Source organism: Falco naumanni, chromosome 6, assembly GCF_017639655.2.
Source record: "Falco naumanni isolate bFalNau1 chromosome 6, bFalNau1.pat, whole genome shotgun sequence".
Lineage (NCBI taxonomy): Eukaryota > Metazoa > Chordata > Aves > Falconiformes > Falconidae > Falco > Falco naumanni.
Genome location: NC_054059.1, coordinates 54,135,629 through 54,150,102, shown reverse-complemented (window position 1 = coordinate 54,150,102; position 14,474 = coordinate 54,135,629). Strand labels below are relative to the sequence as shown.

General features: G+C 38.5%; 1 protein-coding gene across 10 annotated transcripts in view; it reads left to right on the top strand.

The window, feature by feature from the left end:
• The window catches only part of EYA4 (EYA transcriptional coactivator and phosphatase 4), a 158,156-nt gene that overhangs the window by 132,686 nt on the left and 10,996 nt on the right, over positions 1–14,474 (top strand). For all 10 annotated transcript variants that reach the window (XM_040599295.1, XM_040599302.1, XM_040599300.1 and 7 more), the window contains 3 exons: positions 6,537–6,626; positions 12,658–12,716; positions 12,821–12,981. In XM_040599295.1, the coding sequence (XP_040455229.1) occupies positions 6,537–6,626; positions 12,658–12,716; positions 12,821–12,981 (310 nt within the window). The remainder of the gene's footprint in view (positions 1–6,536; positions 6,627–12,657; positions 12,717–12,820; positions 12,982–14,474) is intronic.

The window sequence follows — 14,474 nt, the reverse complement described above, 5'->3', positions numbered from 1 at the left end:
TCCATCCCTGGTGCATGATGCCTTTAGCAGATGTGGCCCTTATCTTTTCTGCACGTGATTTCCATCTGTAAACAAGGCCTTAATCCAGAGTGAAGTCTGGATTGTTATGAGAATTGGGTTACTATGAGAGTAAATAGTCCATGAATTGTGAGGTTCTCAGTGGAAGTCCTGTGAGCGCATAGGTCTTTCAAAAGTGTTCAAGGAGCTTTTTATACTGGAAAGGTGGTATAAAATTTTTACTTCACAATGAAAAAAATTTCTAGGTAGTGTAAAATAATGGCGACACTAATTATTTAACTGTGGTAAGTTACTATCTGATTTTTAAAAAATAAAGGTGTGTAATGTCACACAATGCTCAGCTGTGCATACTGTGTTCTTCCATATATGTTTTGTATAACATAATCAGGTTACTCCCAAAAAAGAAATTACAAAAAAAAAAAAAAAAAAGACAAAAAGGGCCCAACCTCACAGAAAAAGCAAAGTTTTCCCCTGCCCCATATTTAAATAGCCTCAATGAGCTTAGTGAGTCTTTAATGTGAACATAGCTTTAAGGGAAGGCATCTTCTCATACCAAGTGTGCTCACTTCATACTTTCAAGGAGTGAGATGCTGGATTTAGAGGTCATGTGAATATACAGATAGGCAAGAATATTCACCTTCTGTTCTTTCCCATCTAATCCTTGGCATGTAAACGTTCATTCCCCTTTTCCATTAGCTCTTTGCTTATTTCTTGCAGTAACTGGGTGAAAACAAAACATTCAGAAATTAGTTTTTTAATCTCTCTGCTGTACTGCAATTCAGGCTGCACAGGGAATGCAGAGAGGGGAAGTGCAGCATATGAAGGTGGCCATCGCATTGTTATGGCCAGGCAGAGGGACCACTGCAGAAGTGCAGGAGCACTTGAGAGCTGCAGTGATACCAGGAGACAAACAGTTTCTCTTTCAAAAGATTCCTACAGCTTAACAAGTGGTTGGTGTAGAAGAGAAAAAGGAAAGGCATACCAACATCCCCATAAGCAATGGGGGCATTTGTTGACAGAGATTATGTAGGAAGGCCTTGATCCAGTAGGCTAATTTCAAGTTATATGTTTGTCAAGAGAACAGCAGATTTCTGATTTATGCTTGAGAATTTCTGAGGCTGAGAATGGACACTCCTTGGTATATACTTGTCCAGCATTTTGCACGGTGTGATAATTATTTGATTTCAGAATTATATAGGGCTGTTGTAATAACTATGTTTAAAAAAAACTAGTGATTTGCTGAAAGACGTAACTTGTTGGATGCAGCTGTAAGCATCTCATGTAAAACAAATTGCTGCTTGTCTGGACACCAGTAGAGTATAGCTTTAAACTCCACTGAAGTGGCAAAGTGGCAGAGATTTGGCCAGAGGTTGGTCAATGCATCACTTTGATATTTAAAATATAAAACTTACCCGGAGAAATATTCTGTGGCTTGCTGTTTTCTACCTGTGGGTGTCTCTGTCTGACTTTTAGTATAGTGATTATGTTACAGGGCTGGCCAGAGCTAACATAAAGAGAGAATAAAAATGACACTCCACCTCTTTGGTTTCAGGGAAACCATGGCACCTCCCATCAGTAAGACTACCTCTCATTGTTCAGCTTATTTGCTCATCTGCTTCGTACTTCATAAAACTAGTACATTTCTATTTTTAATTATTTACTACAGCAGCAAATTATGAACATTGGCATTTGAGCAGTTATATTATGACTTGTGTGGCTGATGATGGTTTTTGCAGCTGAGCACCAGTTGGCAGATGCAGTTTTCTACAATGTTGAGCCCTTAAGTGAGGATTTGATGATGTGACAGGACATGTGTTAGGAGATGTCATCATCTGTTAAAAGTTTATGAGGTACATTCTTATTCCCTGTGAACAGTATGTATTCTTTGTTCCATTGCATTCCAGTTATTCTTGCTGATTTAAGGCTGATTAAGTTGGGATTTTGTCTACCTCCAAGCATTTATATTTCATTCATTTCTCCCAGGTCAATCCAGAGGGCAAGGATGCCCAGATAAATGCTGTGACACAGGTGCAACTGGTTAAAAAAGAATTAAAGCCCCTCGTGACTTTAGAAGGGGGAGAATGTGATTTCCAAGTGCAAAAATCAAAATAGATCCACACTAGAGGATCAAATTTTGACATTTCTGATAGCACTGCCAATGACAGAAAGTTGTCAGAGAGGCCACATTAACCTTGTACACTTCTCTGGAAAGGGCTCAGAGGCTTTTTATTGCTCACTCTCTGCTTGTCCAGTCATTAAACAAAAAAACTTTGTCGCCATTAGCATTCCCAAATTCACTCATAAATATGCTTTTGTCTGCCTGTATTAACGTGTGTCTCTCATGACCTCCAGTTGTCCTCTCCTTTCACTCCCTTGTTGTCGTAAGACCTCTCAAGTCCATTTTCATACTGCTTTCTAGAGAGTGTGGAATAGAAACCCCCTTTGTAGTGCATAAGTCTTCCTTCATCAGCCACCAGATATGGTTATTTAGAAGAGATGTATTCTCCATTGTCACCCACATGAAGCTCTCCTGGGAACAAGTGTCCCCTATGAGAGAGGGAGACCTGAAGTTAAATCTGAGATTTCTACATAATATAGGGAAGTGTCTTTAAGCTAAAAATGTTGTACTTAACTGAAGCATTTCCACTTTTTCCAGAAGTTGATTTTGTTGTAAGTCTGTTCAGGACAGCCACCCATTAAAAATCCATTCTTACAATTTTATTCATATATTTTGTTTGTTTTCTTGCTTATTTTTAGGCTTCATGCATACAAAGCCCTGTCACCTGATACTCCTGTCACCACAAATTCCTGAATCTACCTGATAATCTATTTATCTGTTTGTTTTCTGAGGTTTTATAAAAACTAGGTTGTTTTGTTTGTACTTTTTTTCCCAAGAAATGAAATTATTTTGAACATTTTGTGCTGAAATCTGACCTTCAAAGACAATATTAAATAGATTAGCTTTTGGGGCTTTATTCCAGTCGCTTTCCTCTTGGTCAAAACGTTTAAATATTGGTCCTCCCAGCATATTTTTATCTAGTCTCCCAGGAGGCATTCCAGTAGATGGACCAGTCTAGTACAGAAGTCAACAGACAGACAGTCTGGCTCCAGTTTAGTGCCCTTCATACTAACGTAACCAAAGTAATTTGTATTTTGGTATACAGAAGTGCTGTAGCTGGTCTTGCTTCTTTTGCACGCTAATGATATCTGGCTAAAATCATGCCTCTGAGGGCCAAAGAGTTGTTCTTTATTCTGCAAATCATCTGGGAAAAGCTTCCAGGGTTGTTTCTTTTTTTAATTGTTTCCTTTTTTGTATATGCTTGTGCAGATAGCACAGAATACCATTCTGGCAGAAGTTCAGTCTGCCTCTTACTCAGTTTCTCAATTTGCTGTGCTCAAATCTGTATCAGCTGCACATGTTTCTTGCTTTCTTTTCAACACTCAGGTTTTTGTGCCACTTGAATCAGTCTGCAACTTGGGCTTCAAATTGAAAGACAGTATAATGATGATTGGGATGTTCCTCCACATTATGCAAACATAAAACCACAAGACCCTGACAAATCTGCTTCCTCTATTTTTGTATGTAAAGGAATGAACTTCACATGGCAAGAGCTGGAACATGATGTTAAATTCTTGTTAAACAGTTGCAGTGCAAGTTTTGGCCAATTTATTAAAGGAAGAATTGTTCATGTCTTAAGAATTCAATCCCAGTGACTCTTATGAGAACTTGTTATAGGGAGATCCCAGACTGATTCATGCTAAGCTGAAATGAATTCGCTTTGCTTTATTTTATTTTACATATAGTACCTAGCAATATCATTCACATGCCTTTGTCAAAACAGGAACATAGGAAATCTCATTTTAACATAGTTGGTTACAAAAACACTACTAATAAGAAAATCATAAAAGCTTTGTCACATTTATGTCTTTCAACTATACTAGGCAAGGCAGGAAATTGTGATACGTAGTTGGTAGTTTCTGTAAAAATAAATTGGATTATAATGGAATACGTTATAGCAAATTTCCGCATTTAAATCTGCTTCTACCCAGGAAGGGGAAAAAAGAGGCAGAGAATCAAAAGTCTGAGATTCCAGTCTTGGAAGCACTCCAGTGAATAACTTAACTCACATAAATAATAATGAGTTACCACCTGTGCATAAAGTTATGCACATGCCTTAATATTTGTAGAACTGAGGTAAGAAGCATATTGCAAATACTCTATTATATTATACCTAGGAAGAAAAATCTATAATTTACTGTGCACTGAAAAAACCCACGAGAGAAAGGAGAGAGAAACACATGTTTATATGTGATGACATTTTGATAAAAGCATTATGACTTGATGAGGAATCGCAGGAGTCCAGAGTATTTTGATGATTTGTGTTCTAAGTATCTTACATGAGTTTTTGCAAATCTGTTAACTTGTGTTCCTTTATCATCCCCTTGGAAAACTGACCTTGGCATTTGTGGCTGCCTTCAGCCACGTGACTTTCAGATCCACTGAACATGACTGCAGAAGACGTAGGGGATGAAGTTATGTTACTAGACACTGCATTTGCTTTTACTTCTGAAAGGTAGTCTAGACCAGTTCAAGGGTCAACATAAAAATATTTCCTTTCATTGGCAGAGAATTGGGTCTAACTTTAGATCATTACAATTTCTTGTACACTGTTCTCCCCTTCAAGTCTGACTTTTTCATGAGCAAGGGTCAAAATATGTCTATGTTTCAGATTTTACCATTAATTTTGAAATACTTGAGGGCAGAAGCCATCTTTTATTCTGTCATTACGAAGCCCTGGAGTAGCAGACGTCTGATCCTGATTGGGAAGCCTTTGATCCTAATACTAGCAAATGATCATTTAAGGTTTTTTGTGATTTTGTAGCCAGATGCTGGTAAACATTAAGAGTTTTAATCTCAAGGTATTTAAGAAGGGATTTCTAAAACTTGCTAGTGTCAGCATTTTAAATGATGAAATACAGATTTTTATTCTTATTATACTGAGAAGAGGATCACATGTATTTTAAAAGTCCATTGCCGTATGCTCCCATTTTAAGCGTAAAAAAGTTAACTGAATGCACAAGCTCAGGCAGATGATTAAGGCAATGGTAAAACTAGTTACCAGGTGTCAGTTAAGCATCAGGAACCGTCCGTGTGCATTCTCAGTAAGGTAATGCAGATTAGCTTAAACTCTTTTCTAGCAAGACTAGCAAAATTAAATTAATCATCTCACATTTACTGGACACTAAGTCCTCTCAGACAAACCGTTACTGCAGATTGGTGGATTTGTGGTATCTTGTTGAGGTAGAGTGATTTAATAGTGTGAAAGCTGACCTATGACAGATACAACATTTTGAATGAATGTCATCCAGGGACAGGAATCCTATAGTTCTTCAGAAACGAAGGGATGATCTGTAGCAAACAAGCAAACTCACATATGCTTTCCCTTTCCCATTCCCATGGACCACCTAAAGAATTGTGCCATAGATTGTAGACATGCTGAAGAACACTTAGAAGAACACTTACAGGCACTTTGTTGAATGAATACCTGCAATAAAATCATAAAGGAGAGCCCAGAAATTCATCAGAGTGCCTATATGGAAGAAGTGTAAATACTGAGACAGAGAAGGACCAAGTGCAGGGTTTGAAGATACATACTGGAGTGGCAGAAAGTGTGGAGAAGAAGTGATACAGGCCTAAGCATAGGCAAGGCAGTGGTGATTTATCCAAAGTGAAACTCAGTTTGGGGGAATGGGCATAGGTTCAGACTACCTTTTGTATTTTTATAAAGCAGAGACATTAGAAATTAAAAAGGCCTCTGAAACCACACCTTCCTATCACGGTGTAGGATAATTGCTCACAGAGTAATAATTTGTTAGAGATAACTACCTTTCCTAGTCCTGTTTAGCATGACCTTGGTGAGAACTTCTGTGTGCCCAAAAATTAGGAAAAAGAGCCAAGAGATCAGTGGAATTGTGCAGTGGACTGGGTGTCACATGAAGTAACCTCATTCCTACCTCTGCTGCTGACTCAAGACATTCAGTCAGAAAAATCAGTTATTGCTCCATGGCTGCTTTTTTCTGCTCACAAATTGACAGGCAAGATATTCACGTATTTTTATAAAACGCTCAGGGATGAAAAAATTAGTGCATTCTTACAATAATAAATATTGAGTTTCTTATATTACATTTTGTGAGAAGATCGTTCCCTGTTTACAGCCGCCTTTATGCAGGTTTTCATACAGCCACCAGGTTTTCCCCTCAATTTAGCCAGGTTACAAATTCCTTGACTTCCAAAAAAATTGATGTTTCAACTTCCTCAGCTCCCCAGATGTTCTCACACAAGTCCAGCAGTCTCCTCTTGTAGCCTTATATTAAAATAGCTTAATACTGAAAGGATTTTAGAGAAATTTTCTTGCAGTGTTAATTTCTCAAAATATTTTGCATACAGCAGTTTTAAAAGTAATTTTGATATAACTTAAAGGTATTTAAGTAGTTAACCTTGTTTTCTCTGTTCAAAGGATCCACCAATGGCAGTGACCCTTGGATTGCGAATGGAAGAAATGATTTTTAATCTTGCTGACACACATTTATTTTTTAATGATTTAGAGGTAAGAATCAAAAGAACGTAAACACTGTTACTCCTGGGTTTTTAACACAGTGGTTTTGCTGTGCCTTAGTGTTTGTTATGTGTGACATTTTCCACCTACCTAGACTTTGGGTTTGTCATACTGTAATCAGAGAGAGGTTAGCCAGGTGACAGTGACTTCCTGTGGGACCAGAGTCCGTCCATGAAACTGGGTGAGACAGAGAATCTGCAAACTACACTTTCTTGTTTTTGTCCTATGGCTGTCTTTTCAGTTTCCATGGATTTAGAGCTGTCTGCAGTCATTTCCAGGCGGGACATATGTGCCACCTATTCATTCTCTTGAAGTTCTCTACGTTCACTTTCAGTGGGTGCTGTCATCTCACCACAAGGGACTGTGTTCTTCTCTTCACATACCTGAGTAGCCTTTTGGCCACAGGCCCCCCTTTCTTGCTCAAAGGTAGAATATTCTTCATTTTCCTCATTGAAGACTGCAGCATCAGAGAGCTGGGACTATGGCAGCTGTACACATCAGTGATGCCTCTTCCTGAGACAACCAGGTGACCACATGTTTCGTCACGATGTACCCAGGGTATGCAATTTGTCATGCAGTCAGAAAAGGGAGAGACCTCTTTCTAGAGAGTGACTATTGTGGATTGCTCACCTGTCAGGGGGACACAGGTGGAGTGCCACAGGAACAGCAGTCTGGGAATCAGGCTTATCAGCTGGGCTTCACAGACTTCTTGTTTCACTCTGAGAGTCCAAATGTGTTAATATGGAAAGTGAGTCTTACAACCATGTGTGTCAAGAGACAGGCAGTGAAAAACAGTTCTCAAATTAAACTGTAGGCTTTTCAGATCTTCCCCTAGTCTAAATCAGTTGTGTTCTTCCTCCCTAATGGCATCTGGAAGACACTGAGGGTTTTTTTTGTTTAAAATCCAATAGAAAGTTCTCTGGTGAGTGAATAGAAAAAATGAGGGTAAGTGAGATTTTTCCATTCAATGGGACATTGATTTTCCTAGTGTGCACTTCTTTTGTTCCTTTGTCGACTGTAGGCAATAAGAAAAGCTGAAGGTACCAGGCTGCGGTTGTCTTTGTCATCCCTTGCAGACCTCGTTTATTCTTAGCTCTTTTTAAGTCAACAGACTGGGATGTACTTCACCCTGTACCTGAGCTGCACTTCCTCCTTCCAGCAGCAGAAACAAAAGAAAGTAAAGCTCTGGACATGCCTTTGCCAGTCGGAGTTTTATTGCAGTCCTAGAGAATCATCACTTGACAATGCAAGTGCGTTTGGTGAATGTTCTCCTTCTGGTGCCCCATGCCAGGAATAGAGTCCAAATCAATTTTACAAAGCATTGCTTGAATTTCTTTTTAGCAGACCTTTGTCCCTGTGTGTTCAGATTTCACATGGCACCCAATGAACTTTAAGCCTTTCGGTAGCATATGCCCAGAGTTCTTCCATCTTGTGCTGAGTTCAAGTGGAAGAGTTCAGCAAAATGGAGCTTTACCCTCTTTCTATACCTCTTTATTTTTGCTTATGGCCGTTGAAGCTTCATTCCTTTCTCTTATTATTTATTTTCTTTGTAGATCTCAGGTTCAGCTTTCGTAGGTGGATCATCACATTTTGTATATTCTTCATAGAATGGTTTTAATATCCTGTCCAAGAATTCATACTCCAGCTTATTCCAGCTTGAACGGTATCCAAACAGTTTTCAGTTTTAGATAAATCAAAAAATACTACTTGGGGACTTTCTTGGAGAATCTCGTAACTCAATCAATTTGATTTGATTAAAACAAATTTCTGTATGCAGCTAAGAATCTTCTAACCAATTCATCATTGTTTCACAACCAACTTTCTTATAAGATTACCAAAATTCCAGACTTCTTGTTCTCAAATGAGCTGGATGCACACATTCTGGCATATGCAAGAAGACAACAATTTTGTATCTTCTTGGCAAATAAGATACAGTTGCATGGCATCCTGTGCCTTTAATATGCAAATGAATAAATCTGTCTGTTTAAAGATGTTTGCAGAGCACATGGCCGTTACTGAATATTACAGAGCATCTGCATGATGACTGTGTAATGAATTACAAGAATTCCCCAGTTCTGACTTGGGGTGTTTCTCATCTCCATATCTCTCTCTCGTTGTCTTCCTCTCTCCATCCTCCCCCAGGAGAGGGGAAGCGAGTGCTGAGCTGCTGATGGTCATGGCTACACAAGACACAAGACCTTCAGTTCTTACTGGAGGAAGTGAAATAGAACTTTATTCACTAGACAGATTACTTATCCTTTCATCTCACATTTTTAGTGCTGAGTCATGAACCTATATTCCTGTGATACTGGCTCCAGTCAGTACGTTCCCTAAGCTTTCTTTCCCCCCCGCCGTTTTTCTTGGTTGCAAACATGGCATACCAGGGTATAGTAATAATAACCAAGTTACTGAAGTTATCACATACAAAAATAAAGTTTTCCTTCCTCTATGCAAATCTGTCTCACTACAATGACTGCTGATGCAGAAATTCCAATCTGCTGAGACATTCCCTGCTGACCCAGTAACCCATGTTCTAATCAGCCAAGCTGCACTTTTATTTCAGGCTAGGCTGTTCTCCAGCTATTTCATTCTCAGTGTATAAATTTTAGTTAGCTTGAGAAGTATCGCTTGGGAGGGCAGTTGGTGTTTTGCCATGAAAATAGGAGTCTGGTGCTCTAGAAAGTTCATGTGCCTAAACAATGCTTAGAGATAGGACACAATTCTGTAATGATATCCAGACTAATGCATTCTTTTCTCAACCAGATAAGGGATAAAATGAAGTTTTTCTCACTATCTCAGGGTTAATTTAAAGACAGCTTTTAGAAATGTTGGTAGGGCATACTATGCATGCAAAACCTCCAATTTCTACAAAGTGCAAGCGGAAATTTGGGTATGAATCTTCCAACTCCATTATCCCCCTCCACTCTCAGGACAAACTGAATTACATTTCCATTTGAATGATAATCCTGCCATATTTTAAACAAGATTTTGTCATTGTTTTTTTCTCAGAAATAGAAATAAGAAATAAAAAATAAGAATTAGGTAAGTCTCAATTTGGGAGGCAGGTCAAACTAGTTTTAACAGAGACTGAAGCATATACATGAAAAGGGGTGTTCTGCGTACCCTGAGAAAGCATAGTGCTGAATATCCCCTCAGTAATAACATTTTTTTGTTCAGTGTGGTGAATCACTGTTTTTACTGGATAATGGAATTACTGTCCATTCCAGGAGGATAATTTGTATGGATGATTTGTTGATTCTATACTCTCAAATTTTCAGGCTCTAAAAATTGCTGCAAAGAATTGACTGCACTCAGATATAATTTAAATTAGTATTGCTTCAAGCAACAGCCAGTTACTGTACTTAGATTCCTTTCCTGTATTCTCACTAAAAGGAAATATATTTTATCTTTCTTAGTTTTGACCTTGCACTGACAGTAAGCCACTGTGATTTGAGTGTAACCAGTACTGGAGCTGATGTGAAAATTATTTCACCTTAACATTTAAAGTGACAGAGAGCTTGCTTGCTTTCCTTCCTCCCCACAACTGCTTGGTATCTTCTGCAAACCAAATACCAGATGTAGTGTTGTGCCACCAGTTTCCCATTTCCTATGAGAAAAGTAAGGAATTATCTCAAATCTGCTCAAGCCATCTGCTTTTTCTCTTTTTCTGGAAAGTTATTTTCATACCATGTAAGTGAATTTGTAAAATGTAAACTTTTTAGTTGTAGATAAGTAAACAAGAAAAAAAAAGTAAAGCAAGGAGTCATGAGCATGAGTTTGTTGTTGGTCAGCAAATGCGCATGGCGGGTGTGTTGAAGAGGTGAGTGATAGATCTGAGAGGGGAAGAGAAAGGGGGAAAGCTGGAGAGTGCTGTTGGGTTTGAGCCCTGTACAAGCTTAACAACTTCCTTGCAGGGACAGGTGGCAAGTAATCAGAAAACTGCATGTTTCCCTCATCTCCTGTTCCTGGACTCAGAGAACAGTGAGAGAAAAAAAAATAAAAGTAAACAGCTGAGCCTTTGCCACCCACTCATATTTAACTTAATAATGAAATTATCAGCAGAACAGTTATCTGGAATTTTCAAGGCTGGAACAATGTAGCTGAAAGGCTTAACAAAACCCAGACAGCAGTAGACACTCCTTCTTATCCATCAGGGCTTCTGCATGCCCTCAATTTAATTAGTACACTTTCAAATCCACAGGACTGATTTTTGAACTGTTAGAATTATCTTATGCTTTGACCAGTTCCAGGGAAATCTGTGAAGGTAGTTAGGAAGCCAGATATTGCTCAGATATTGCAAAATATAGAGTTAGAATTTGTCCCAGTGGGGCTTTTTCTCTGATTTTTGAGTTCCTGTCCTATACTGAGTGGAGTATAGCTGCATTTTTTTTCTGGAGTGTAAATAATAAATAAGGGTAAAGCAAGGAATTGTTTATTTCAGCTGCCACTTCTCCTTTTTCTTTCTCTTTTCATTCACTATTTACATCCAAAAGCAGCTTCTTTAAAGTACTCTACAGCTCAAGATAATCTCCTCAGACAGACGAAAAAATTGTGTTTCTCTGGTGGGGAGAAGAATGCTTCATTTCTGGTCCTTGAACACAGCTCTTTCATGCCTGTCTTAATGGATTAAGCTAGATGAGTAGAGTTTGGCCACTCGTTCTTTTAGTCTTGATCCAAAATTGTAAATTATGACTGCCTGTATGCTGCGAAGAAATTACGTATTTGAAAATGAAATGATATATTTATTTTATAGAAAAATGGTTTATTTTTTTTTAACAACTTGCTTCATGTGGGTAAAAATCTGTTAAGTTTTCATTCAGTGGAAAGCAAACAAAACAAAAAGAAGAAACGGTCATTCCCCAAATGCACACTTCAGGAACTTGTGTCATACACATTTGCAAATCACTCCTGTGTTCAGATTTATCCTGTCTCTGGACAACTTAGCACTGGTACGAGACTGAGACTGGAAATTTAGAACTGTGTACTCCTGTATGTCACAGAGAGTCTGAATTAAGTGCTGCCTGTCAGCAACTTTAGTTGACATAGATTAGTCGGGCAGCTTTTCAACTGAGGCACAGAAGTGGACATATTGAAAGCTCAGCCTCATTTTGTCTTAGTGGTGAGGTTAAATTATGGGAAAACATTAGTTGGGGAGTAATTTTTAAATACATCCTTTAACTTTTCCATAAATTATATTACGCTAACAACAGCTATTTTAAATATTTAAAAGTTACTTACATACAGGAAGGTAGAATGTCTGGACACCAAATGTCAAGTGCATCCTTGGGTTAATTCTAACAGCTACAGAAAACAGTAATACAATGCCTGTTAATATTTACTGTTGCGTGGTGGTTTGACATTTATTTGTGCTTCCCCCACATTTTCATACCTTTCTGCCGTAACCACTGGGCAGAAAGGGATATTTGATAGCGATCCAATTGTAAAACCAGCTTGGAGGGGAGTTCAGTTTTCCAGTGTATCTCAGTTCCCTGGAATTACTTCCATCCCTTCCAAACCCAGAAAATAATTAAGTTCTCCAGGACTGCTTGATTATCTATGATTTTCCAGCCAAAGACATTGGAGAAATCAATAAAGGAATCTGATAAACATCCAAACTCCTAGAAACTTAATAGAAATTATATGCCTGTTGAGGTCCATCATCACTAGCTTTTAGGAAGTAGGGAAACAAGGTTTAGGTGATTTTGAAACATTGGTATGCTAGGGAGACTATAAATGAGGCTTGCAATTGTTGGGGTTTTTTTTTTAGTTAAAATTATTTTAATCTAAAGTCACACTAAAATTCCATACCGCTTTTTAAAAGGCCTATTTTAACTAATACATCATACAGTGTAGGAGTTGAAGGTTGTATTATTTTGTAGGGTGATAGGAAGCTATAGGTGTACGTATTCTGCCATCTTCTGGTGCAGTTAGTGGCCTGCACCGATCTTTTCTTAACATCTATACTAGGCATATAATGAGCATACTCTCTTATAATTTATCATTTCTATTTTTTTTTCAACAGGAGTGTGATCAAGTTCATATAGATGATGTTTCTTCTGATGATAATGGACAAGATCTAAGGTAAGATACAGCATTTGTTTCATTTATTTTTTTCTTCAAAGATTAAATTGAGCACTTACAGGAATACATTGTATTTATTTTTACTGTATTTTGGGTGTTTGCAGTACCTACAGTTTTGCAACTGATGGCTTCCATGCAGCTGCAAGTAGTGCAAACCTTTGTCTGCCAACAGGTGTAAGAGGAGGGGTTGACTGGATGAGGAAGCTGGCTTTCCGTTACAGAAGAGTAAAAGAGTTGTATAATACTTACAAGAACAACATAGGAGGTGAGTTTAATTGTCAAAATCAATTTAGAATGCTGATCAGGTTAAATTGCATGGCGATGAACTCCCATCAAGGGAATGTGCCTCGGAAGCCACAGAATGAATGGGAAGTGGTGTAACTAGACTGTGGGCTATTGAAAGCTACTGACTGTAACAGCAGAGACAATACTGTGCTGTTGTGCAGAACCAGAGATGGGGAAACTGAGCAGGCTTCCATTTAGCTTCCACAGAGCCCATTTTCCTCCTTCAGACCCAGCTCAGCTATACTCACTGATTGGCTGAGTCACTTATTCTACCTAAAAGATGCTGTTATTCTAGAAAAGAGTTTGAATAGTTTCCACAGCCCAAATTAGTTGTGGCTGACCTTTTCCACCCTACATTTTCATTATTCGGTTCATAACAGCACACCGTCTGCTAAACTCCCTGCTGGGTACCTGCTAGTCTGGTTTCACCGGTGGATGCAAGAAAACTCTAGCACTGCCATGCCACTAGCCCCTTTTGTTGACCGTGTAGCTTACACAGTTAATTACATTAGCAAGAAATCTGAGTCTTATCTGGGCTGAGAGCTTTCCTGTTTTCATTCATAGACACACTCATGTCTGTGCTAGCAGGCTTGTTGGAAATCAAGCAACAGAACTGAAAGAATATGTTCTGTAGAGCCCTGTGTGACTTGCAGGGACTGGAAGAACAAGGAATATTTACAAGTCTTCAGGTATTGCTCCAGCCACAGTTGAAGATAAGATGAGGCCAACCCAACCAGGAAGGGGCCCAAGTGAAGACTTTCCCATTCTATAGCATGGGCTTTTTCAGCTCATCTGAAATTTACTTCAAAGGAACCTGAAACTTAAAGTAAACTCACCTTCAGCAAAACCAGGCAGTCTGGTGTTCTTTTAACACTTCCTGCAGTCTCTCAGACATGAGGAACAGTACAACTAATATGGACAGTGAATTATTCATTACCTTAATCATTTTCTAAATTATGTAAATCTGCAATATATGTTTTCACTCAGAGTAGTTCAGTCTTTACTTGTCATGGGAAGAAGCAGTAGGACCGAAGGCTGATAGCAGATGGTTGGCTTTCACTTGCCTTGCCTTGCCCTTCATTGGTGTCATGAATAGAGTTTTTATGTATTAATAATGCTTCAAACAGTATTATCCAAAAGTTTACTGGGTTTTCTTATGTGCCTTAATTCATCTAAGGTTCTAAAGCTGTTGCATTTCATAAAACCTTTAACCCTAGTAAGAGCTTAAGTCCAATAGCACAGCATAGGGAAACACACTAAAAGGAACATTGCAAAGGCAGAGTGCAGATATCTGGTGACTTGTATTAAGGCTTTTATTCTCTCCCACAAATACTGTTTCTGAAATATATTCCATCCTTAGCGTGCAAGTTCCTTCATTCATCCTGTACCTCTTAACTTTTATAAAAATCTTTTTATCACATATGCATGTATTCCAAAATAGCTGTGAGAAGGCAACAGAAGGCTAGATCAAAC